Genomic DNA, 26289 nt, shown 5'->3' with positions numbered 1-26289 from the left:
AAAGGAACGGAAAGTATACAGAGGGAGATACATCTGAAATTTGAAAGGTAGCCTTTTGATCACCCTTCATTCTACAAAACCGTAGAGAATGTTTTTGTAAAAGCCTGCGTCTAGCAACAAGCACCATAGAAACTGTTGTTATGAAGAACTGGAGCATGAGAATGTTAGGAGCTCTGCCATTCACAATGTTCAAGGACCCATGGTCAAGGGGTCCTTCTAGTTTAGCCTCCCAAATAATTCTCTGCATTAGATTCAACGCAGAGAAATAAATGGATTTAACATCCTATGGCTAACCTTTTGCATTTACAATTAAACTAACACTTTCGGGTGCAGTTTGGCGAGAAAGTGGACGGTGAGATTGTCATCCTTAAATTGCCAACCAAAAGTTATAGTTTAGGAATTATTCGCATTTGAGATTGCCTCCAAGATGCAAAGATAGATGCTGATAATTGTACGAAACCAGCAGACACTGAACAAGTTAGTATTAGGAAGGCAAGACATAAGAAGTTTAGGCAGGCAAATTCTCTCTCTCAAACTTGCTATTATTACATTTAAGTTGAACAGTTATGAAACATCAAGCTCCCTAGTAAATATCCACCATTTTCCCCTTCAGCATGGCTTCTGCTTTCCTCACCTGTTTCACTGGTCCTATTATGAATGCCTACAAGAAAATAATTGACATTTACACGCGAGGATGACAACAAATAAATACAAGTAAATCCTGAACAAAGACTCTGGATTATCTTCCATGGATTTTTCTTGTGAGTGTAATAATGTTATTTTTCTTGAGATGATCAAAATACAAGAAGGTTCCCACGCTTTCTATGGTGGCTGAATACGGAAATCTCAAAGCAGATTTCATTTTGCATCGACTTGAATTCTAAGATGGCTAGATTTTGACCAAAGCTAAGGTTTATCACCTGGCAGCTAGTTATCATCATTAATTAGATAGACTTACCTTGTCAGGTGGACCCTTCGCACCTCCAAAGAAAATTTCCGCACTGCAAAAGGAAGCACATGCTCAGATTAAAGAACAAGAGAACCAAATTGATGATATGGATTACAAAAGAATATGTGAGGGGAGGGAGAAGAGAGACATACTTGCAAGATTGCTTTATTGACAAAATGGAAGCTCCTCGTCTTCCAATAACACGTCCCATCTTTCCCGGGGGAACATCAAGAACATAAAGGATTTCCTCCTCGGGGGCATTGTCCTCAATGGTGAGGTTATCTATAACGAAAAGGCACAGTTCGATCAGTATTCAATTTAGTCAAGCATTTTTGTTTCCTTCCTTCTCAAGTCCATCCAAAATAGGTCATGCTAAACAACAAGTCAAACAAGATCCAGGTATTCAGTTTGATTGCTTCTTACTTGCTAGTAAGCTATATTTCTTTATACATTCTTATCTTAGGGTGTGCATGCATTCACAGTTGGAGTGCTGAAAGCTTGCTTATACACAGCCCATTCTTATCCAAAATCTAGACCCACATGCATGCACTGCACTTGAACTTTATCTTATTTCAAATCTTGAGATTGTTAGTGACATTATCTTGTGGAAAATAACAAACTTTCTCAATTGGAAATCCTTTCCCATGGTTTCCAACAATGAAACCCAATAGTTAAAGCGAATACAATGTAGTGCAAAACTATCCAATTTGGAGAGTTTGGCACCTCTTTTATCTTGTATAGGTAAAATTCTATACAGGGCATTATTGGATGTATTAAAAACATGGCATACAAACCAAGTCCACAGAGTTGGCAACACGATTCCAGGACAATTGGGAAACACGAAGTAGTGTAGAATGATAGGTTGATAAAACATAAAACCTGGAATAGGAGGGATATCGGGCCAATCAGCATAATTATTCTCATTAATGCAGAAACATCGAGAATACAATGCTCCACGAACTGCAAGATACCATAACGATCTTTCGTTCAGCTTTTCCATCATCTTATAATAGATGCAGAGAAGAAAACGAACATCATCTGCAGCTGCACGGATCATCATTTCGGATAATGGCCTGTATGTCCAGAACATAGGATCCTGAAAGTAATAGAAAGATACAATGATGTCAGGAAGTACCAGCTGTAAGAAATGCACAGGGTGTTGCAGCAAAGGGGGTGTGCAGTAGCTGAACAAATTTCTCTTGAGCTCTTAGAGAAGATGCAAGTGCAAATAAACACAGAGTCAAAATCATAAAAAGTGATGCTCACAACCTTGGTTCTTGTAGTTTATCCAAATCACTAATTGATTACCTCTATCATATCAGAATGTCTTTTAACTTTTAAAAAATGATCACTGAAGTGCAATTGTTCAGAAAATACCATTCCAAAGAGCATTGCACATCAGTGATCAAAAGGGTCTTTCCAAGACAAATGCACTTGATTGAACATTGTTTAAATGCACACAAAAATTTAAATAGATAATATTAGAGTACAAGAACTCGAATAAAATTTTTGAAGTACAAACACCATTGGTTATTTTGTTGTAAGTATGCTGAAGTAGATTTCCTTTTTAATATTCATGGGATAAAAAATAAGCATGGAGACTCTAGAATGCACTCCTTAAGGTCGCTGGTTTGATCTCATAGCTTGTGGCATTGCCTCTACTATATCTTCAACCAACCATTAGAAAAGAGACATTACACTTGCCAGTAAATTTTAACTTGGCAAGGGACTAACTCTCTTGTAAGTTTCAGAAGTTAAAGAAGTCCTTGTCTAAATGCTGAATGCCACATGCCAGCACATCACGAAACTCTAAATTGCACAACAGAAGCATTCTGCACTAATCTAGCAACAGAAGGATAGCATCTTAGGAGTGCAAACTTGACAGGCAAGTGTGTTCAGAGTCAAAGAAAGAGTGAAAGCAAATGTTCCTGGCTAGTGCCACTACTTTATCTTCCCAAAGAGCCAAAATGTTTTTTTTTTTGGAATCAAAACCAAGGCATTAGAGAATAGCTTTTTCAATATAGCTCTCTCTACTTTACTCGAAGAGAGAGAGAGTCAGATGCTTAAACTAACCTGTCGAAGGAGAACACGAACCTCTTCCTTCTCCAGATAAGATATGCCTGCATTCAAATCCAAAAAATATAAAACTCAGAAATACAATGAATGATGCAGGAAGTCAATTTTCTTGCCAACTAGATACCACAAAGTATGTCCAGTCAAAAGCAAAAGGCAAGCCAGTGAGAATAAGAACAGATAAGTATTCTTGTTTTCAAAAAAAAAAAACAACAATATTCGTAGTTATTGCAGACAATAACCAAGAAAATCTTTACTCTAGGTTGAAAGTTTATGATTTAACCAAGAACAAAGAAGTTTCTGAATACCTTAATTTCTGTAAGCTTAATTTGTTCAGGAAGGTTGAAGGTTTATGATGTAACCAAGAACAAAGAAGTTTCTGTTCAGGAATTTATCATGTAGTAATTATGGCTTATTTGGGAACTAGAATACCATGAGGAGTTTTCTATTTGTTATGTATTTTTTTTTCCAATCCAAATTTCTATTTCCATTTAGTTTAGTACTATTAGGGCTTTTCGTGCCTGAGCACTTATTCTATGTGACGGGAAGGACTCAAATAATGGAATCATGAGTGTTTTGCTTTTTAGTTTGAAGGGCAGGACATAAAGTGTCACTTTTCTTCCTCTCTATTCAAGTGCTATTTTCTTCTTGTTTTTCTTCCTTTCTTGTACTGCTTTCTCACTAAAGTAACGTCGGTCAAAAACCTTTTTTTTTCCTTTTTTCTAATTTCATTCCCCAAATCTCATTCTCACCATGAATCCTTTGTAGGGCACAAATCCAGAGTTGTCCCACATCAGTTTAGCTTAACAAGTCCATCAGAACATTCAAATGCTACTCTCATACGAATCTACTTTCAATTAAAGAAGAGATACCAGTGGCACAAGCTGGTAGGAAATGCTGGAGTAGTTGAAAAAGGTTGCAGGGTTTATCAATTTTCCTACAAAGTGCTAATCACAAGTAAAGATAAGGTCGGTCAAAGCTACTGCATTTCCTACCGAACAAACAATACATAGACCAGGAAGCTAAATGCTCTTATGATGCAGGCCTTAAAAGAGAAGAGAAGGAAAATATAGGAAAGAAAAAAATTGTCCCTACAGAAGTCAGAAGCCTCATTGTAGTAAGAATCATGTCTAGAAGCTACCTCTCAATCCAAAACAACTTTAACCCCATCAGTTCATTGCAATGTGATTCCAGTTGAGTGCTAAAAATTTCATAAGATCTGTTTCCCAACCTCTTTTTTTGTTATTAAAGAGGGACAACAGAGAGTAGCTTTCAGACGCACCCACGAGCATAATTAAACTATAGGCATTAATGCAACACTAGTCCTTTAACAGGAGAAAGGCAGGAAATGATGTCAAGACATCGGAGTTATCATCCATTTGTTATATCAAAAACTTTTAGCAAGTATGGAATATATTCACACAACAATCAAGCTATATCACCTGAAACAGATAATACAAATGGATACCACAGAATATAAAGTACCACAATAGCGTGGATCTGCAAGGAGGCCAACAAATGATATATAGTCCCCTGGCAATCTAGTCCGTCCTTCTTGCTCCTCTATCAGAGAATAAGCAATCTACAAGAAAAATGATAAATATGTATTAAAATTAAAATGACAGCTCCAGATTGATAATTCTCTATGCCAATATAAGCAATTACCACAACGATAGAGAATGCTCAAATCTGATCTCAAAAACTAAAAGAGAGGCATAGCAGTATCAATTATAATTGATCTTTGCTAAAAGAAACTAATAGAGATTTTGAAGCACACCTAAAGCTGATCATACGTCAAAGTGTAAATCAAATATAAATGGTTATGAACTTAAGGTTCAGAATAATGTCCTCGCAATACTCAACTTTGTTCATTTTTTAAGTGTAACTCTCAAGCCCTCATGAACACCATATTCATACAGCCTTCACCAAAAAGGTTCTAGATTAACCCCAAAGTTAACTTAGTGTGCATCCAACTTGGCAAATGGCAACCCCCCCAGCTCCCAAAAAGAGCAGTTTAAATGTGCATTACAAAAGAGATGAAGAGCACAGAATATGCTCTTGCCAGGTCAATTCAGTAAGACTCATTAACAGTCTGCCACTAGTCTATAGATAATTTGATACAATAACAATATCAATTAAACAGAAAAACCTTATACTCAGTGCTTACTGTTGATGCTTGAAGAGCATGTACTATGGTGCATGAAGATCATTAAAAAAATCCCCAAATAGAATACCAGTTCCACCTATAAGTTACTCACCTGGGTATCAACAACATTGTGCAACTTGATGCCAAATTGAAAATATAATGCCTACAAAATAAAATTGATTTTTAACTACATTGATAAAAGTCTGGTACTAGTGCACATCATAAAAAGCTAATACCATCTAGAATCAAGCAAGTTCAACTAGAAACCTCACTATCCCGTTTGCAATCGTGAATAACTTTTGTGATGTAGCTCGACTCGAGTGCAGGCTTACACGCTTTGATAAGCGACTCTCCACCCTCAATGGCATCAACCAAGTAGATAGCATCCGGGAATGCAAGCTGCCAAAACCAATGACAAAAAAACAATGCAGTATCAAAATTATAAACTTATACTTTCTATTACGCGCACAGAACACTAAACTATAGCTGACCTGCATAATACAGAGAGCTCCATGACGACAAAGATTAACACCCTCACAGTCAAAACCAATGATCAATTCCTTTGCGGCAGAAGGGTTAAGGAACTCGACCGGAAGTTGAGAAGGTTCGGTGACAACATGGATCGGAACATCATGATCTAGTGGTTTACCACCTGCTTTCCATAAAACAAAACGCATGAATTTTATTTGAGCATAGAAATTTCAAAACCAGTAACTTCAAAAGGAGGCTAGCTAACTTAGAATAATTTGCATTAAGATTTAATTAAACCTGTAATTAATCAATAATTATTAGTTAAAATGTAAGATGGATACCTAATATAAAATCACATAAAGCATAATTTAATTTTGATCACGTATAATTTATACAGTCACAATCACAAAGGTTAATTTATGGATTGATTATGGTTTAAAAAAATGGTAAAAAAGAGAGAGAGAAGGAATTACCTGGGTCGGAAGGGAAAGGAACGCGAGTCTGATGAGGAGAGGAAGAAGAAGAGGAAGCCATGCGATTGAACCATCAAGTTCAATTTCCCTTTTCCCCTTCCTTTCTTAATAATAATACTTTTGAACCTGCCCTGCCTTTCCTTGGGGCCTTGCCTTGTCTCGCTTTTAATTTTTCTTTTTAATTTTTTTTTGTTGGAAATGGAAAAAAGGAAAGCTATTAATTCTGGTGTGAAAGCGAATCCAGAGTCCAGATTAGAAAAATCATTAAGGGCCCTCTCCCAGATTCCTTTCTTTTCATGGGTCAACCAAGGAAAAGTTATTAAACCATAAACGATCATGACCCGACACAAAACCTAACTTGTAGATTGGATGGGTTGATATATATAAATTAAAATAATATTATTTAATTTTAATTTTTTAAAAAGTTAAAATATAACTGTTTTGATGAGATTCTAAGTTTATCGATCAGGTCTCCTGATTTTTATTGAATATTGGCAACTCAATGGTAGAAAATTGGAAATCATTGGAAACTTTTGTTTTTATCAACCAACCAAATAAGTATTAATTTTATTAGTCATATCGTTAAAAGATTGAGATATCATACATGACATATTCAAGTGAATCAAATGACCTATTTCAAAAAATATTTGCTCCAGCTTAACTATTATTGGTGTCATTTTCTTTATATTATATTGTTTATAATCTACAATTTTTTGAAAGTCTTTTCTTTATGAATAAAAGAAAAGGAACAACTTTACACCGAAAACAAAAGTGAATATCTTGAAAAAAAAATAAAGGGACATTTAAAATATATATTATTAGCTATCATAAAACCGGTATTATTAAATCTTATCTGACTTAGCAGATTAACTAATGACCTTTTAATATTGGATTTAGTTTGAGTTAAGTGATATTAAACCAAGTGGGAGTTGATATAGTCTAACTTGGTTGACACGGTTAAAATCTAAGTGAGGTCCAGTTTGATCTCTCTTCAAAAAAACATTAAAACAAATATCATTTTAGATTTAACATGGCTTGCTATATGGTGAATTTATCTTTATTGATAGTTTTAGAGTTGAAAACTTTATATGAGATATGATTTGGTTCTTTTATTGATTATTCTAAACTAAGAATATTTAATTGTCTTGTTTATACTCATGATAAGAAAGATAAGCTTGGGCCGAAAGTAAGGAAATGCATATTCCTAAGCTATATATTTGGGGTGGAAGAATATCAATTGTGGTATATTGATCTAAGTTACCTAAATTTATTACTAGCAGGGATATGACCTTTGATGAGTGTGCAATGTTTTATAGGAAAAAGGAATCAATTGGTATTGATGTTGAGATTGATCAGTGCACTAGCAACACAAGTGGAGCTTGAGGTTGAAGCTTCAAAGACAGTGCAAAAATATGCTTCAATAGATCCTATTAAAGATGTGGTGTTGGATATTATTGTTAAAAATGTATTTGAAGAACAACCTTACAATATTGCTATAAGAAAACAAAAAAGATAAATAAAAACACTAGTCAAGTATGATTATACTGATCTAATTGAATTTGCCTTGAATGCTGCAAAGAATCTTGATAATTATGAGCTTTTTTCTAATAACTATGAATTTCTTGCAAATAGTCTTTTCAGTGGATTCTTGTTATAAATAAAGAGATTGAGTCTCTTTATAATAATCAAATATAAAAGTTTGTTAAAACACCATATGGCTATAAGATTACTGGTTGCAAAAGGGTTTCCAAGATGAAAGATGGAATCTCAGAGGTTACGAGTACAAGGTTTAAAACATATCTAGTTTCTAAAGGGTTTTGTACAAAGAGAAGGTATTGACTTCAATGAAGTGTTATCTCCAATTGTAAAGCATAGTTACATATGATTATTGCTTGTTATGGTAGCTTTGTTTGACTTAGAGCTTAAATAACTAGATGTCAATATAACTTTTCTACATGGTGAGTTGGATGAAATGATCTATATGCATCAACCAAAGTGTTTTATTGCTTAAAGTAAAGAAGACCATACATGCTTATTGAAAAAGTTATTATATAGATTGAAGTAGTCATTAAGGTAATGGTATAAAAGTTTTGATACTTTTATTCTTGAATATGGTTAATTTAAGATTGAATATAATAGTTATGTATATTTTATAAAGCTTTTAGATGGTTCATTTATGTTCTTGTTGTTGTATGTTGATAAAATATCGATTGCTTTTAAAAACATATCTATGATTAACAATTTAAAAAATAAGTTTAATGGTGAGTTTGAGATTAAAGATTTAGATGCAGCTAAGAAGGTTTCGAGATGGAGATATGTAGAGATCAAAGTGTAGACAAGTTATACTTATCACATATAAAATATCTTGAGAAGGTACTTGAGCATTTTGGCATGCAAGATCGCAAGCCAATGAGTACTCTCTACTTGTTGCCCATTTCATATTATCTTTGAGTTTGTCACCAAAAAAGTATAAGGAGAATAAACACACGTCAGGTTCTTCATATTCTAGTGTAGTTGAAAGCATTATATATGTTATGATCTGCACCTATCCAGACATTTCACATGTTATTAGAGTGGTAAGGAGGTTTATGGAAAATCTTAGTAAAGTTCACTAGTAGGCCATGAAATAGATACTCTATTATCTTAAAGGTACTATAGATGTTGACTTGGTATATGATATGGGTAGTAGCATTATAAGTAGTGTTAAAGGCTTTTTAAATTCATATTACATTAGTGATTTGTATATAGGAGAAGATCACTAATGAGTTATGTTTTTACTTTATTAGGATGTATCACTAGTTGGAAAATAATTTTACAATTCATTGTTACAATGTCTATAACAAAGAATTAGTAAATGGCATTGACATAAGCAATTAAATAAAGCTTTATTGTTAAGAGATTTGGTTGATAATTTTGGTTTGTCACATGAGTTAATTGTTATACAGTGTGGTTGCTAAAGTACTATTCATCCAATCAAGAACTAAATATACCATGAAAAGACCAAATATATTAATGTAAGATATCACTTCATTCTAGATATCATGTCATAAGGTGTTATATTAGTGAAGAAAATTGTTATAATTGAAAACCATGTGGATATGCTGACAAAGCTTATTTCTGCAATCAAGTTTAAACATTGTTTGAACTTGATTGATTTATACAATACTTGAAAAATGCTTGGTAGAGGTGATTAAAAAGAAGTTCAAGATTCATAAGTTGGCTCAATTTAACTCAATATGAAGATTTATTAGGTTTGTCTTAAATTATAGGCCCATGTAAAAAAAACCTTATATACTTAGTTAATGTATAAAAGCCTGAAATTTTCATATTTTAGGATTAAAATTTATTTGTAAATGTCTCCATTCTCTATAATTTGGTGGTTAAAGAGGAAATAAACTTCAAGTTTTGGGTTATTTTGGGATCTTGAGTGAGAGAGTAATTTTGTATGACATTTTATAATCTTCTATTTTCTCTTAGTGAATTTCCTTAATTGTATGCCTGTGGAGCAAGTCTAAGTTATTGAACCATGTAAATTCTTTATATGCTCTTGTGTTATTTTTTTATATTTCTTTACTTGCTAATTAATTTGGTATTTTAAAGATTTTTCCACAATAACCTGACTAATCAATGACCCAAGCATTGGACTAGGTCATTAGCCAGACTGAGTTTTACAACTAGGTAAATATGAGAGCAACTTTTAGCATATGATGTTAGCTATAATGACTTATAATAATTTTGTATTTTTTATTGCATCTCATACATTAGAAAAAATTTAAGAGGTAAAAAAGAACATCGTAGCTCAAGATATAAAACATAGATCCTATTTTTATTTATCAAAGAGAGTAAGAGTGAAAGAAAATACGATGTACTCTAATAACCTTCTATTATTTACTCTAATCAGTAACTTTTATTTTTATTTTTTATAAATCGATATCATTTTAATTTTTTAATTTTTTTATTCGTTCGTATCAACTCAAATCAATACCGGGGCTTTTCACATGTCAATTTTGCAATCGAATTGCATTTTATAATATATTACGAAATTTGGCACGAGTCCACTCCCTCTTCTACGTGGCTGCTCACATCTATAGAAGAGTATATATTTGCTTTCACGAACTGTTTCGACAAAAATTATACCCATGATGCTGATGTCTTGATTTTCAGAATCCATTTCCAATGGATTTCCAGCTATTGGTTTATACGATACGATCATCAAAGTTTGAACAACTTGCACTATAGATTTTTGTATCCCCATGCTTATCCACTCCAACAATGGATTAAACACTGAAAGAGATGTTCGATATTTATTGGATTCATGTCCGCAACAGATATTAATACAAAATGGACCGAAAAAAAAAAGAAAAAGAAAAATAATTTACAAATTGGCAAGAGGCAAGGTGAATGAACCGCTCAATAAAGTTGTTCTCGTTCTATCCAAAAGGGGTCCACCATCTAGCACTTTTTTGCCCTTTACCCTTTTCGAAGACTATTTCGACCAATCCTATCGTTTCTCGAATCTCCTTTTTATTTCCGGTCTCTTTTAACCCTAAATGCCACACTCTTTCTGTTCTGTCCTTCCTTCTCCTCCAATTCCTGCTTCAAAGCACGTTTTTACTCACTTATTTGGCCAAAACAACCCCTTTTGGCATCTGGGTCGCTTTGATTTTAGCTCTTTTGGAGACATGGTCTATCTGGGTACTTGAGGCTCTGTTTTATTGTTAAAATATTGAGTCGGTTTTGATAAATTTGGGATATTTTGGCCTAGTGGGTTTTGATTTTGGAGGCCTCGGTTAACTGATTGGTTTTTGAGAAGAGGAACTGATTTCAGAATCTGGATCTGCATAAAATTCAGTTTTTGAAGCGGGTTTTGGTCAAAATCTGATTATTTTTTTTTTTATCTTGGAGTGGTGGGTTCATGGTTTATATGGTGGGTTAATGGTGAAATTAAAACTTTTTATTAGGAGTTTGTGTGGAGTTTGAGATAGAGAGAGACAAATTGAGAGATTTGGAGATGAAGAGAGGGAAAGATTATGATAAGATAACGGGGCCTATGTTTCCTAGGCTTCATGTGAATGATACAGATAAAGGAGGGCCTAGAGCTCCCCCAAGGAACAAGATGGCTCTTTATGAGCAACTTAGTATTCCATCTCAAAGGTTTAACCCAGATGTTATGCCTCGTAATTCGAGTAATAGTAGCGACTTAGCTCCTACAGGATCCTCAAGCCAGGTACTTTCTGATGTATTTATATGTATTTATATCTATTGTTATTTATCATTCGATATGGATTTTTCCTCTCTATGCGACTTTTCTTGCAAGTGATGTTTATTAGAGTTGGTTCTGAGCAAGAGAAGTTCTGGTTTGGAATTAGATTTAGTAATGATCTAGAATGCTTCTGGTTCGTTAGAGTTGGTCCTTTTACTTGTTTTAATTTCATACCATGGCTGTTATATGGTTGTTGAGTTGTTTTTGGCTGTAAATTTTATAGTTTGAGGAAACCTTCACTTAAATTGGTCCTCTTCCGTGTCATGTTTAAGTTGGTTTATTTGTGTATTGTCTTTCAGAATTTGTTCTCATTACTGCTTAATAGAAGAATAAAAGCATGGTTTCTATGTAGAAAGCATGCCCAAGTGGTTTAGCATTATTTTTCCTTAAGCTTGATGCTATGGTTGTTGACTATGGTGAAGGAGCCAACAAGTTATTTTCTGTTTAATGAGTAATATGACTAGGTTCAACATTATTGCCATAGAAGGTAATGAATGTGTTCCATATGGTGATGCTGCTAGTTGGTATTTATGATGTCTTAACTATGAGGCGTTCTTATGCCATTAGCTCCTCGGAGAGATAATGATGGTGGTTGATACTGGGTTTAATTGAGATGTTTAAGAGTAACTTTCACCTGAGATAAACTATTTTTATTACATAATGGTTCCCTACAAGTTTAAAGCACTGGAAGGGGTTATGGTGGTCTGGTATAAACTTTTATTCTTTGGATGCGTGCATGCGACTGCTTCTTGCTTTTGTTCTCTTTTAATAGGGATATTGGTTTTACCTTTTCTGATCATCATGAGTAATTTATATGCAGGGCAGTGGCCTTGAAAGACATTTTCCTTACCCTCATTATGTCCCTCCTACAACACCCAATGATGTGGCTGAGAAATACCATTCTCGCCAGCCTGATGGAATAAATTTGAACACTCCAGTGGCACCACTGATGCAACGAAAGAAGGTAGGTGAAGAAGATGATTTTACAGTTCCTGTTTTTGTTCATTCTGGGAAGGTTCAAGGTCAGGCTAAAATGCAGACTAGTGCAGCTCAGGAAAAACCCGCTTCCCTCTGCCCTACTTATTCAGGTCATTCATCGAGAATCCAAAATGCTGGTGATAATGGTCATTTTGGCTCCACAGGTCTCAATCTGAGACCAGACACAAGTAACCAGAGTGAAGATAACCTAGAAGTGTGTGTCTCAAGTAGTGATCATATAGCAAGACATTCCACAAATTTGCGAACCAGAGAAAAGAATGACATACCTGAAGAAGGCAATGCATCTCAAAATCAGCAATATCGAAATAACCTTGTGTCTAATTTTACCAGATTACATGAAAATGATACTTGTTTGCAACAAGAGACTTCGGCTAGGTTGCAATCAAATCACAGTGAACATGGTGACCATGTTCCTGAGTCGAGGAGGCAAAAGGAGAAAATAAACATTTTTCAGCCTGGAAATGACTCTCATTTGAGGAAGGATTGTAGTAGTCCCAATGAACCTGAAATTGACAGTGAATGTTTTGGAGACAAGACTTGTGGGTCATTGCAATTCAGAAATGGAGACAAAAGCAATGACGCCTCTGAGACCTCCATGGTGGATTCTATATCAGTGTTGGATATTTCTCCAGATGATGTTGTGGGAATTATTGGTCAGAAACATTTCTGGAAAGCAAGAAGAGCAATTGCCAAGTAAGTCTTCTTGCTCATTTACTGCTACTCATGATTTTTTTGTCATGGAAAATTCATATTTTAGGTTTGCACAGAAAGGTTTTTCTAAATGTGGTGATTGATAGCATATTCTTATATAATGGATGAAATTATTACAGGTTTTGACTTCGTAAAATTTTTGCAGTGTCATATTTTTAAAAAATGAGAACATGGAAAAATCTCATCTTGTTGTCTGTGGCCTCTCATTCCCTTTTGAGTATCTCTCATGTCAAAGGGAAAGCATGAAAATATACTCTACAGACATAGCAGATTTCTTTGTCTCTGCTATAGATTTTAGTGAGTTTGATTTTGATGCTCTTACATTTTTGTGTGTTCTCTTAATTTGAAACATGAGAGCATGTACATTCTTTCATAAATCATATTTTTAATAAATGAGAACATGGAAAAAGCTTATCTCGTTGTCTGTGGCCTTGCATTCCCCTTTTGAGTATGTCTCATGTCAAAGGGAAACACAAAAATATACTCTACAGGCATAGCAGATATCTTTGGCTCTACTATAGATTTTAGTGGGTTTGATTTTGATGCTTTGATCTTGATGCTCTTATATTTTTATCGTGTTCTCTTAATTTGAAACATAAGAGTATGTATATTCTTTCAGAATTTATTTTCATATTTTTTGTTGTTCTAAAAATGGCCTTTTCTCAGAACACTAAAGTAATTTTGCTATAGTTCCAATGTTATTTGTGCCTATATATCTGTAAAAATCGCCTCTGTTCTTGGATTAGGGCAGCCTGTAACTATAGTTTTTGATTTAAGTTTACTGTAGAATTTCGGGGTTTTCCTGATAGGATTGGAAAACGTAAGGTGGTGTTATTTTTCTATGGGGGAAGAGAATGGTAAGTGGAATCCAGGAAGCTTCTACATTTTCTTGGTCTCGGGATTAGTTTTCTTCTTATTTAAAAAATGTAGATCTATTGTTGAACTACTACATGGAATACTAACTTTAGGAACATGGAATGATTCTTTGACTTTGAACTGAAGACTTGTAAACGTGGCTATGGGCAAGGGAGAACTCACTAGTGTGGAATCCCAGGATCTCTTCCAATCTGGCATGTTTATGTGTGAAAAGGCCCTCAATAGCATTTTAATGGCGGATCATCTGACAGCAGTGAGATGGACAATGCTAATTTGAGGTACTTTGTCAATGTGCCTCCGAGACTGGGATCTCAAAAATGCTTGTCAATGTGCCTCCGAGACTGGATCATCTCAAAAATGCCCTTTTGCTTCTGCTTTTGGGATACATTCCTGTCTTGGTTTGGTGTTGCTCAATTTTCCCTGCAACTTTTTTTTTTCATTTGTGGTACTTGAGGGCTTGGCGCAAGAAGGCAACGAGGGGTGGTTGATGATCCCAGATGATATTGATGGGCGAGTCATGGTAGAGAGAAACTGGACAATAACTGCTAGTGTGGGATTGTTGGTGGACTGGGTGGTGAATATAATTGTTTTGTGTTTGGTGTTTTAAGTTGGAAGATTTATGGGGCTGGGATTCCTTTTGTTTGTGCCAATCTTTTTCGTGATTTTCCTGTTGTAGAATTTGCACATGTACTCATTTTTTTAAAACTAAACTGGTTCTATATCTTTAAATTTAAAACAGAGTTGTAAATTATGTACATGATGTAACTGCAAAGCTGGCTTGAGCTCGTCTATTTTTTGGACTGAATATGTTGAGTATGCAACTATGCTTAAGAATTTATTTACCAGAAAAATGAAGAGCTGAAAACATGTATTATTCTGAACCAAAATGTTAGTTCAGTGCGTGAAGCTTCAACATTTACATTTGAATGGCTCAGTGACTGTATTCTAGTTTTGAATTCTGTGTTGTTTCTTTCTCTTCCTCACCCTTCCCCTCTCCTTTTGTGTGTATTTCTTTTCCCATGACATTATCGTCTCGTGCTCAGTAAAATAATATGCCATTGTGGTTCTATTTGTATAGTAGCGCATAATGATATGATTTCTGCCATGTGTTTGTAACTATAGTTGTAGAAGGCTTCAAAGTTTTGGTGGCCTCAGGGAAATAGGCATCATGGTTTTTTAGACAAAAACTAACCACTCAACTAATAAATCAAACATTAGATTTTTCATTTCCTGCAGAAAATGGCCTAGGTGAACTTTTTAAAATTTTATTTGAACCAAGTGCTTGCCTGGTTTCGATTTCTGGTCTGCATTGAGGTCTTTAAAGAATAATGCTACGTTGTGCCTGGTTGTGAACAAATGTTGAGGCAAGATGATTCTGCTGTTCCTTCTATGTGCTTACCAGAACATGTTACGAACTCTTGTGGCATTTTTGTCCCTGATCCAACTCCTGTTACTTTCTACAGTCAACAAAGAGTGTTTTCCGTACAAGTGTTCGAGTTGCATAGACTGATAAAGGTAAATTGGTCCTTGTTAAGAAGCTTCTTCTAGCCCTGGAATGGGTTTCGTTGAATTTATGCTTGCTTGGAAAGACAGTGCCTTTAAAAATTCTTGTTCATACAGGTTCAGCAACTGATCGCAGGATCCCCACATCTCTTACTTGAGGAAGAGGTTCATCTGGCCAAACCTCCTCTGAAGGGCTCTCCTTGTAAGAACCTTCCATCAGAATGTGTTGTAACACCTCCAGTTCATGTTGCCAAGCACAAAGATAATTCAGAGAACCCAAACCATAAGATGGAATGTTCTGCAGAGAATGCAGTTGAGAAGACACCCTTCGCTTCTGTGAACAATGGCCAGCCTCCAAATTTCAGGCCCCATGCAGGACCGACAACAGTTCCTATGGCTGCTGACACCAAAATGGCTCCTTGGTGTTTCCATCCTTCTCCTGGACTTCAATGGTTAGTTCCTGTAATGTCCCCCTCAGAAGGACTTGTATATAAGCCTTACACTGCCCCTGGATTCATGGGATCGGGTTGTGGAGGATGTGGACCCTTTGGGCCAATTCCCTTGACAGGCAACTTTATGACTTCAGCTTATGCGGTTCCAACATCTCATTATCATCAAGGAATTGAGGTCTCACCAGGTGCTCCTCCAGTTGGTAATGCTTGCTTCCCCCCATATGGCATGCCAGGAATGAACCCAGCCATCTCAGGTTCTGCAGGGTCTGGTTCCTGTGGTCAAACTGCTCAGTTTCCAGGAGGCATTTTGAGCTCGAACATGCCACATCAAAGCTCATGTAATGAACGGACTCAAAAGAGTGAAGCTGTTTTACAAGGTATGAAGCTTCAGGCATCTAAAAACACTTCCGTACAAGGAAGTACAGGTAGCAGTCCCAGTGGCAGAGTGCAAGGGGTTGGGACTGTTCAAGCTGCTGATGGAAGAGCTGCGCTCCCACCTTTCCCAGTGACGGCTCCTTGCCCTGAGGGAGCCCCGCAGCATCAAGAGACAGACCAGCTGTCAAAAGTGATCAAGGTTGTGCCTCACAATGGTAGATCTGCTACTGAATCAGCAGCTCGAATTTTCCAATCCATACAGGAAGGGAGAAAACAATATGACTCTCTTTAGCCTTTTTTTTGTCTGACAACTGTTGGTAAACAACATGAGACACATCTGAGTTACTAGTGGTTCTTGGTTATTTGCTCAGTTTTTTTATTGGTATAATGTGTAATGTACTCCTCTTTTCAGACCTGATTGTAGCCTATTTGTATGTAGATAGTCTGTAAGAAACAGCGATGTAACATGAATGTGGTGGTCTGGTCTTTCATGCCCTTGTATACTTGCGTGTACTGTGCTGAAATAATTTTACAGAGTTATCATGGATCTTAAAAAGGGAGGATACATTCTGCACTGACGACTTCCGATTCTCTCTCTCACTTGAAAAAAAAATATTGCATTTCTAAAATTTCCTTCTGTGAAGTTGTCTTCGCTGGTCAATTATCCAGTGCAGTGGAAGTCCTATCCTGTTTCAGAAACCAGGATTTGTAACATGATTTTGCGTCACTTGCGATTTCAAGTAGCTGCAAGAGCCAAGACTTGCATTTTCTCACTTTGAAGGACACTGCCATGCCAAAATTTCACATGCAAATCTGGTGATGTTCAATTCAGACCGCAAGTAATCTTCAAGTTTGAGCGTAATCAGAAAGAGTAAACCAATAATCATATTGTCGAGGTTTATATTCAAAATAAAGTTGATGACGGATCAAAGGACTGCTGGATGAACCTCCTAGACATCTTTTCCAAACCATATTTCAAAGAAAAACGTTTCAAGGCACTTATTTTTTAGGTTTATATTCAAAAAACGTTTCAAGACATTTGTTTTTGAGGTTTTCAATACTCTCATGGACAGCGATAGCTTTGACCTGGCCCTCCGAAGAAAAATGTAGCTTCATCATTTGCATTCCCTGCTTTGTAATTAACTGCAGAGTAGCAATTATATTCGTCTTTCCAAACGGCAACAAAGGTAGGGTACTTGTATGACTTAGAATAATCCAGAATCCTTGGCTGTCCAATGAAACATGCAAAACCGTACAATTCCTCCGCGTCATTTCCACTTCCCATGGCTGTCTTTGTGTGGGGAGTTTTCCTGACATTAACACTATAAACTTGTCCTCCCCATTCAACAGATGTGGCACTGTGTTTTAGCAAAGAGAAGAGACTTCCAGGCCAGTATCCAACAGCAATGTCGTGAAATACCAGCCACCAATTGGTTGTGGTTGGATCCTATATGTGATTCAACGGATGAAACTCATGTCAATTGCAACATCATTAGTAAATGTTTCAACGAAGATAGAAAAGAAAAGATTACTTCATTACCATGAAGATGTTGATTGGGAGAACATACTGTTGTTGAAATGAACTAGAACCGGGCTCAACAGCTCCACCAAGAGCAATTTCGGTGCTAGTTTGCACGAATCCATAACAAGTAAGGTCGAAGCAACCTGTTTTCTTGTATCCATCAGCCTAACAGAAAATGAAAATGAAAGGGCATGAAAATTTTCAATAACTGATGTGGAAATATTGTTGTTTGAACATTCTTCTGCAAATATGTTTTTTTCAGAAGAACTTACAGTCCAGTACACGAAAAATCTAGTCCGTGCATCACTATATTCTGCAGGGTGTACCTGGAAAGAAATTAGTAACATGGAGAGCAGAATAAGGACATCAAGCTATTTCAGAATAAAGATCACTAGCTCTATAAGAACAACTGGTTGTTTCAATTATCCTATTTGTGGATGAACTAACCGTCCATCCTGCTTCCACGCTTTCAAAATTGTTCACTGCACCACTCTTAAGCCAGATTTGAGCAGTAGTGAATTCAGGTAACCTTTCAACACGTGGGTTCCACACATTTATTTCTCCGCTGGCTCCAACATAATTGTATCCATATGTCAAAAGGATTGCCGTCTGGTTCAGGAAGAAAATCAGTTTTTAGTGTTAGACATCAGTATTATCATAGGGGCTGATACGGAGATGATTAATATAGTATATATCATCAGAATCACAACAAAGAAGTGGTTTTAATTGCTGTGTATGGAGCAGGAAAGTTTTCAGTACAGGTGTGCCACTGTCATCATAAACAAAAGCATGTACCTGATACTAGTCGAAGACCGAAAAAGAAGAGTATATATAAATTTGAAAAGTATATATAGAACATGCATATTTTTCATTAGCACAAGATCAAGTTCATGGGTTTTAAAAGGACGCTTACAGAACGATTCTCTGGAGTAGGATAAAGCATTGGGCCTTTGGTGTTGTTGAGGTGCATAAAGCGATCCTGGGTGGCTGTTTTGTTTGTTCCTTTGAGATGTTCAGGGCTCTTTCTCCCATTAGTTCTCAATAACTCCCGCCTTCGGATTCTGCGGATAGGAATAGTTCCCTTCGGACAACTACCTCTTTTTTTCCAAAGTTGAGACACAACTGGCCGAGAATTCTCGCGTTCTCCATTTGGAGTCTCTGTTGAGGGAATAAAACTGGGTTGCATCTGCATATTTTGTGAAGCTTAGAGATAACAGTTGACACTGTCTGGTGGATTTTGGGAAGAAGAAATGAATAATAGTAAAAACAATACCATACGCAAAGAACATGGATTTTCATGGAAGGATTCATGCCTTTTTTAAGCGGATTCACTAATCAATGTTGCAAATTTAAGTACGAAAATGAAAGGGAAATGTTTATGAAATGGAGCTTGGAGATTCACCTGAATAGTATGGTTTTTCAGAGCAGGATGATCAAAAGCAGGTTGCTTGTAGATATCAACACAAGCAATAATATCTCCATCTTCACTCTGCAAGAACAATACCAAGTGGCAATACATTAGGCTTGCTATCCATGCCTTAATAAGTAAAAAAAACAAGGGGTTAATTCTATATTGTCAAGATTTTAACATGCAAAATTGGAATAAACGCTTCCATGGATTCGTGGGAAAAACAAGTGATGTAGATGACAACCACACAATAGAAGATAAATAATTAGACATAATTGAAGTCTATCGAGGTTGTCAAATATAATCTTAATTGGTATTTTTATTACCGCATAATTAACTATATAATTTGTCTTGAGGTTTATATATAAACTCAAAAACTAACTTAAATAATATAGAAAATCTGAAAATTAAAAAAAAGAAAAAAAGAATTGAAGTTCTAAACAAATTAATAAAAATAAATAAAATTACCAATCTGATTTCATAAATTGAATACAAAAGAAAAAATTATATAAAATATATTTTTATAAACTAAATAGAAAATAATAATCACTTAGAAAAATAATATCTTCCTAAAATTCATTTTGTATCAATCTCAGATGAAGCAAACTCGCTCTCATGTTAAAATTATTTTTGCTTTAATTACATGGATGTCCAATCAAACGACTCTGATATCATTTGACAAGGATGGAAACAAAAGATAATAGAATTTGTTATATATCAAAACCTTCAAAAACCAAAAATACCATAACTATAAATTTTTTTTAAAAATACTTAATTTTATTCATTCATGTCTTCACTTGGCAAAAGCTATTACAATCTTTTATATACAAAAATAGAAAAGTCTAATAATAATAAATAATAAAATAAAAATAGAAAAAAAAATAAAATTAACAAATAAAAATATTTATTTTTAAATAAAAATCCATGTATCAATCTCTCGGATTGAAAAAAAATCATCCTCAGAGTTTATACCTCAATCAACCACCGTTCTCCATGAATATTTTTTACATGCAGGTTATCTCATTATAGGTTATAATATTTTTGTGTGAGTTATTCTATTTCGGTTCCACCACTGAATTTCCAATAATAGCAACTCGGTACAAACACATTAGAAGACAACGAGCTATAAATATAATCCTAATTAGTATTTTTTATCACTGCAAAATATCTCTGATATGGTCAATCTTTCTAATAAATTTACAACTTCTTGAATAAGCTCAAAAAGCAATCTAAACAGCCAGAGAAAATGAAAATATAAAACTACCAATTTGATTTCTTAAACTAAATAGAAAAAAAATACCATAAAAAAAATATTTCACCAAACTAAAGCTCCGTTTATTTAAGCTTATCAACCTGAGATTAAAAAACTCAGACATTGAGTTTAGTGTAAAATCCAGAAGCTCTTATATAAATCCTAAATCTTGTAGCAAAAACCTCATCTCTAGATGAGATTCATCATACATTGAGACTCGATGGAGTGAAATCATTTGAAAAGAAATTGATATGAAAACAATTACACATCTGGGGGTGTTAAGAAGAAAGAAAATCATGTCAGCACCGACTCACGATAATGTTTGTTTGAAGATAGTGTATATAACTACATGGCATCATATACCTTAATGGTCTTGACTGCAGGTTTATTGAGAAGCTTTAACCTCCTACTGATTTCAGATCGATGTTTTCTAGCTTTAGTTTTGCCATTTACTCCATTGCTCAATATGCAAAGTAGTATCAGCAACACAAGCATGGAGAGTCTTTTCTCCATCTGTATCAAAATTCTGTTCTCTAGCTATCTGTTCCTCTCTCTCTTGCACTCTAAGATGAAGAACACGAATAGGCTCTCTTTTCTCAGAGCAGGAGGAAAGACATCCCCAGAAACATATATAGAGGCATATGAACTCCCCAGAAAGGAAGTTGAAATTTGAAAACAGAAAACATTTTTCAGTCCTGGAAAACATTAATTACATTGCAAGCTATTTCGAAAACCTTGGATTGTATTTCACGATGATCGCTTTTTCTTTCCATGAAAAGATTACCAAATTCTCCCGCTGTAGGATTTACGATAAAGATCAAGATTTAACAACTAATAAAGGAAAATGCAAGCCAAGGACAAGAAGAAAATGGACATATATATACAACATTTGGTTATTTCATGTTTTGAAAATACAAAAAATTATTTCAAAACCATTTATTTTATGTCTCTGTCTTTATTTCCTTAACCAAATATATTTTTATCATCAATGTTTTATTTTTCCTGTCCCGGGATAATAACCAAATATTATTATCATAAAACTCCCTAATGCAAAACGGCATTTATTGGAGACATGGTTAAATTCAGTTTTTCTGTTGCACATAGAAACAAGACAGGAACGACTGCATTTTCTGATTCTTAAAGTTCTTCTGCCAAGTGTTCTAAGAATTTGATTTCTTCATGTGATTATGTTTTCTATTTTTAAATGCAAGAATCTTTTTATCAAGGGAAGCGTGTATGCATTTACATTTGGCAAGACAGAACCTATCAGTTATGGAAGCAAAGAATCTGAAATTAAGTCAATCTTCATCAATTCAGCGCGCTTGGGAATTGATAAGATATTTGCTGTTGCCACCTTTTACATTAAAATCTTAATTGGAGCAACTAGGCAGGTCCAGATAAAGAAATTGCATAGTGCTCAAGTTACAGCGTGGTTTTTTATGATCACCCATATTAAAACTAGAAGATAACTTGACAAGCTATAATTTATAGGATGCCATTAAACATAGCTTGAGTACAGTAAAATTTCTCTTCAAATGACCTGTATCCTAGCAGACAGTAAAAGTTATGATCAAGGGCACAGGGGATTCTGACCAGGCCCTCCGTAATAGAACTCAGGATCTTCTATGTAATCAGCAATATACTCAGCATCATAGCACCTGTACTCGTCTAAGAAAGTTGAGACCCACTCCGGGAACTTCAAGACTAGAGAATTTTCACGAATTCGCATTCTCTTGATACAACCGGAATTGCCTGATACATAATCAGGAAATTGTCCATTACCCATAGCTGTCTTAGTATGGGGAGGGTGCCCCAGTTTTGAGCTGTACACTTCCCCTCCCCACTCAGCTGCTTCTGCATTACCACGCAACCAAGCAAACAAGTCAGGTGGCCAGTAACCCAGATTAATTTTCTCTCCATACTGCGCCCACCAGTTGCCTGTGTTCGGGTCCTAAAACAAAATAAGATAAAAGAGAGATATGTTTCAGATGACAGGGGTGACTGAGGTGGGGAAAAGGCCACCATCAACCAACAATTAACTTTTCTGACCTTAAATATGAAAAGGGTTATTTGATATGGGAGACCAGAAGGGACTGAAAGAGGATATATCGCTGCACCAAGAGCAATTTCACTGCTAGTTTGAACGAAACCAGGACATGTAAGATCAAAGCAACCTGTTTTCTTTGATGCATCAGCCTGATTCCAGACAGAAGAGAAAATAGTGAATTGAGACTGTGCTGGCTTTTTCAAAATGGATGAGATTTTAACACTGTCACTTATTCATGAAGTTAAGTAATGCTTCGACAAGCTCATTTCTCTTGATTTAGAGCTTGCGTGCAACAAGACAGGCCTGGCTTGAACTTACAGTCCAATACACAAATAATCGAGTTTTTCTGTCTCCATAAACACTTGGATTTACCTGCAAAGTTGAGAAGTGTTCTGGAAAATCAGATTTTATGCAAGAAAAACTGAACATTGCACGGAGACAACAAACAATATGCAGTTGTTTAGCTTTGAGTTATGTAAATCAAACACTGTACGAATTAAAAGTGTTTTGCTAACCGCCCATCCAGCTTCGACACTCTCAAAATCATAGTAAGGACCACTTTTCAGACTAACTTGAGAAGTACTGTATTCATCATCAGATTCAACATGAGGATTCCAAACTTTTATGTCTCCCTTAACCCCTGAATAGCTATACCCTTCAGTGAGCAGTATAGCCACCTGATTAGCATAGCGCAAAATTAGATACCATTCAAGTAGGACACAATAAATGTCATAGCTGCATGCTTAATTAGAAACGATGTTCTATACCGAGCGATTACTCTGCTGAAGGTTTGATCTGATGTCTTTATTGATACGAGTAAGAGGAGGAGAAGAACTAGGCTTCTTCCTTCCATAGTCTTCAAGTGAATTTGTTTTAAGCGGTACCTCTTGCGGTAATCTTCGGACTGGAATCGTTCCCTTAGGACAGCTTCCACTTTTCTGCCATAGTCGTGATGCTAAACTCATTGAAGAGTCTTGATTCTGCAATCTATTTGCTTTTGTTGCTGTTTCCTCTATATTTGGATCGTAACTGGGTGCCATCTGAATAAAAAATTAACTTGAAACAATTTAAGCTAGAAAAACAATCGGAGAAAAGGACTTCTGCTATAGTAAATAGTAAAAATATGACCTGGATGGTGTGATTCCTTAAAGCAGGATGATCAAAAGCAGGCTGCTTGTAGATGTCGATGCAATCTATAATATCACCATCTCCTCTCTACAGGCAAAAATATTGTCAGTGATTGAATAATCTACCAGTTCCACTACTAACAGAAGAGAAGTCCCCAAATTTAGCAGGAAACTTGTACCTGAAGTCTGCTTACTGTGTTGCTTTTGAGGTGTTTTATCTTCTCTCTGACTTCCCAAATCTTCTTTCCCGGCATCAAGTTACACTCCCCGATCCCAAAACCAAAAATAATTATTCCCAACAGAATCACCATTCCTTCAAGCGGCAAACCGCGAGAACAGAAGCTTCCAGCCATTTCTTACAGGAAAAAGTTACTTTAATCAATAGTAAATCTTGGAAAAAAACAATGCTTCACATCATCCCCTTCCCCATTAATGATAAATGAACTTGAATGTGATGTCATCATCACTTGATGATGATCAAATCATGCGGACATTCCAAGTACTTTCAAGTTCAAAAGCACACAGAGTTAGTATGGTACACCTTCTAATCATCCATTTTACGTTTCCATCATGTCATGTGATATGCAAAATGTGAAAGATGCATATACAGTAGGTTCTTGAAGAATATAATTTTGGAACATTCTGGGACCAAACCTGGAGGCTGTAGTGACCAACTTTTGAGATGAGCAATTAAGCTGTCAATAGCTAAACCTAACTCCTTTTGATATCATGTTGCAACTCTTTGGATCCCCATATCTTGACTAAGTAGAAAGAACATTTCCCAGCACATACAGTCCGGAGAATTTGACGATACAATCTTTGCCACTTGGTAATCAACACCATCATGATTCCCATCATCAAATTAAACACGTAATTGTAAGGTGAAGTGTAGAAATCAAATTAGATCCATTTATGTTAATTGTTTCTTTTCTTGCTATTTTTCATATTGTAATCCCATCAATTTATGCCAAAACCTAATCCAGAAAACATTTAAGCGTAATCCCATCAAGAACACTTGAAATCTTCAAACCAAATCACGGGTCCACTGCCTTTGGTGTAAAACTTCAACAACCTGGCAACGGGATTGAAAAACTTTGGAAATTGGCTGCAGTGATTTCAACAGCACACGAAAATATTTAGCTGAAGTCTTGTTCTTTGTTAGTAGTTTCGAAATTCTTTTTGTATATGGATGAACTTTTTCGTAAAAAAAAAAAAAATATAATGGAATTCTCTATAGCACATTGATCAGAATTTTCAAGTAGAGTCAGTTATAAGAATGAGATTGTGGTTGTTTTTTTAAATAATTTTTGTATTGAAATGCATTAAAATAAATTTTTTTTATTTTTAAAAAAATTATTTTTAAGATTAGCGTATCAAAATGATCCAAAAAACATGTAAAAACAAATTAATTTTTTAGAAACACACCCCAAATATTCTATAAATTATTGGTATTGAATTAGATCCTGTTTTTATCTTATACTATTTTTTTTCCGTACATGTACCATTCAATTGTGTATTTATTATTGTTACTAGTTTTTTATGAATTAATTCAATATTTAATAGTTGAAAAATACAAAGTCTATGTATATTTATTATAATAACTCCTGAAAATAAGTTTTAGTTTTTTTGTATAATTTCCTTGAAAGTATAGTTAAGATTAAAATAGAATTCTTTATATCATGCTATTGTAAGAAATGTCATTTTTTCAACCAAAGAAAGAAAGAGCATCATTTTTTCTTGCAATGTACATAATAATCGTTTCAACTAAAAATAATAATTCTAGTATTTTTTTTATTAAAACTAAAGTTAGTTTGGTTAACTGATAAAACTAATTATGATCAAATATAAAACTAAAAATATGATAAATATTAATCTAAACCATTTTTATTCTAATTGCTTATATTCTATAATTGAAAACTCTTGAAAAAAACTCGATAAAAAATAAAACTTGACATGATATTGGACCTCAAATATTTATATTTATATTTCAATATTATAAGATTAAAATGTTTTGTCCTACCAAAATTACTATTATATTAAAATATTTGTGAATTATGTTTTATTAAAGAAGTCATCTTCAAATAAAATCCATATATATATATATATATATATATATATATATATATATATATATAATGCATAAGGTGTATGGTGTGAATAAAAAAAATATTCAGAATTCTTTAATTTTTAACTTGATAATATTAGCATTGTAGTTTTTATGAATTTTTTATTTTAAAGAGTTCATCCTTATTATTTGTGAGTAAAATAATAAAGATATAGGCTTGAATAGAAATTTTATGTTACCTTTTGACAAATGAATTCTTTTTTAATATTAGTAGAATTGGTCAAAAGGAATAAAACTTTTAATCTAAAAAGAGTAAAAAAGATAACACAAGACAGTAACTAAGGATCCTCTAAAAAGAACTAAGGTCTATATAATTTAATAATTTACTAAATTTTATTTATTTTAATTTTAATTATATATAAGGTGAATAAAAGTAAAGAATATAGGCATGAGTGAAGGTTTTATGAATCATTATATTTAAAGGAGTCTTTTTAATGATAGGAATGATTATAAAAAGCGAAAATACAATAACTTGTAACCTTTTTTTTTAAATTTTTTGTATTGATATTTTATATTT

At 34.6% G+C, this 26289-nt stretch overlaps 4 protein-coding genes across 5 annotated transcripts; 1 reads left to right on the top strand and 3 right to left on the bottom strand.

The window, feature by feature from the left end:
• Positions 1-386: 386 nt before the first annotated feature.
• LOC118030839 (uncharacterized) lies at positions 387-6305 on the bottom strand. The gene is made up of 10 exons (XM_035035135.2): positions 6113-6305; positions 5660-5820; positions 5436-5567; positions 5281-5331; positions 4508-4604; positions 3023-3069; positions 1829-2045; positions 1102-1231; positions 959-1001; positions 387-661 (listed from the first exon to the last, which is right to left on the bottom strand). Exons 1-10 carry the CDS (start codon positions 6171-6173, stop codon positions 584-586), a joined length of 1017 nt encoding a protein of 338 aa, XP_034891026.1. The 5' UTR covers positions 6174-6305; the 3' UTR covers positions 387-583.
• A 4266-nt stretch (positions 6306-10571) lies between these two features.
• On the top strand, positions 10572-16792 carry LOC118030834 (protein EARLY FLOWERING 3). Its single transcript, XM_035035126.2, has 4 exons — positions 10572-11339; positions 12196-13067; positions 15425-15476; positions 15582-16792. Exons 1-4 carry the CDS (start codon positions 11124-11126, stop codon positions 16581-16583), a joined length of 2142 nt encoding a protein of 713 aa, XP_034891017.1. The 5' UTR covers positions 10572-11123; the 3' UTR covers positions 16584-16792.
• On the bottom strand, positions 16574-19452 carry LOC118030837 (protein neprosin). Its single transcript, XM_073409781.1, has 6 exons — positions 19216-19452; positions 18727-18999; positions 18261-18422; positions 18086-18139; positions 17832-17978; positions 16574-17738 (listed from the first exon to the last, which is right to left on the bottom strand). Exons 1-6 carry the CDS (start codon positions 19330-19332, stop codon positions 17355-17357), a joined length of 1137 nt encoding a protein of 378 aa, XP_073265882.1. The 5' UTR covers positions 19333-19452; the 3' UTR covers positions 16574-17354.
• A 2320-nt stretch (positions 19453-21772) lies between these two features.
• On the bottom strand, positions 21773-24406 carry LOC118030835 (protein neprosin). Of its 2 annotated transcripts, XM_035035128.2 has the most exons (8): positions 24302-24406; positions 23827-24002; positions 23649-23735; positions 23288-23560; positions 23036-23197; positions 22839-22892; positions 22523-22669; positions 21773-22424 (listed from the first exon to the last, which is right to left on the bottom strand). In XM_035035128.2, the coding sequence occupies exons 2-8, from the start codon at positions 23998-24000 to the stop codon at positions 22044-22046; spliced, it is 1278 nt and encodes a 425-aa protein (XP_034891019.1). In that variant the 5' UTR covers positions 24001-24002; positions 24302-24406; the 3' UTR covers positions 21773-22043. The 2 variants fall into 2 exon arrangements, with proteins under 2 accessions (XP_034891019.1, XP_034891018.1); XM_035035127.2 differs by lacking the exon at positions 24302-24406 and having other exon boundaries at positions 23827-24282.
• Positions 24407-26289: the final 1883 nt, after the last annotated feature.

The sequence above is a fragment of the Populus alba genome, chromosome 6, assembly GCF_005239225.2.
Source record: "Populus alba chromosome 6, ASM523922v2, whole genome shotgun sequence".
NCBI classification, from domain to species: domain Eukaryota; kingdom Viridiplantae; phylum Streptophyta; class Magnoliopsida; order Malpighiales; family Salicaceae; genus Populus; species Populus alba.
Note: the sequence above shows the minus strand (reverse complement) of the source record. Positions and strands in the feature narration are given on the sequence as shown.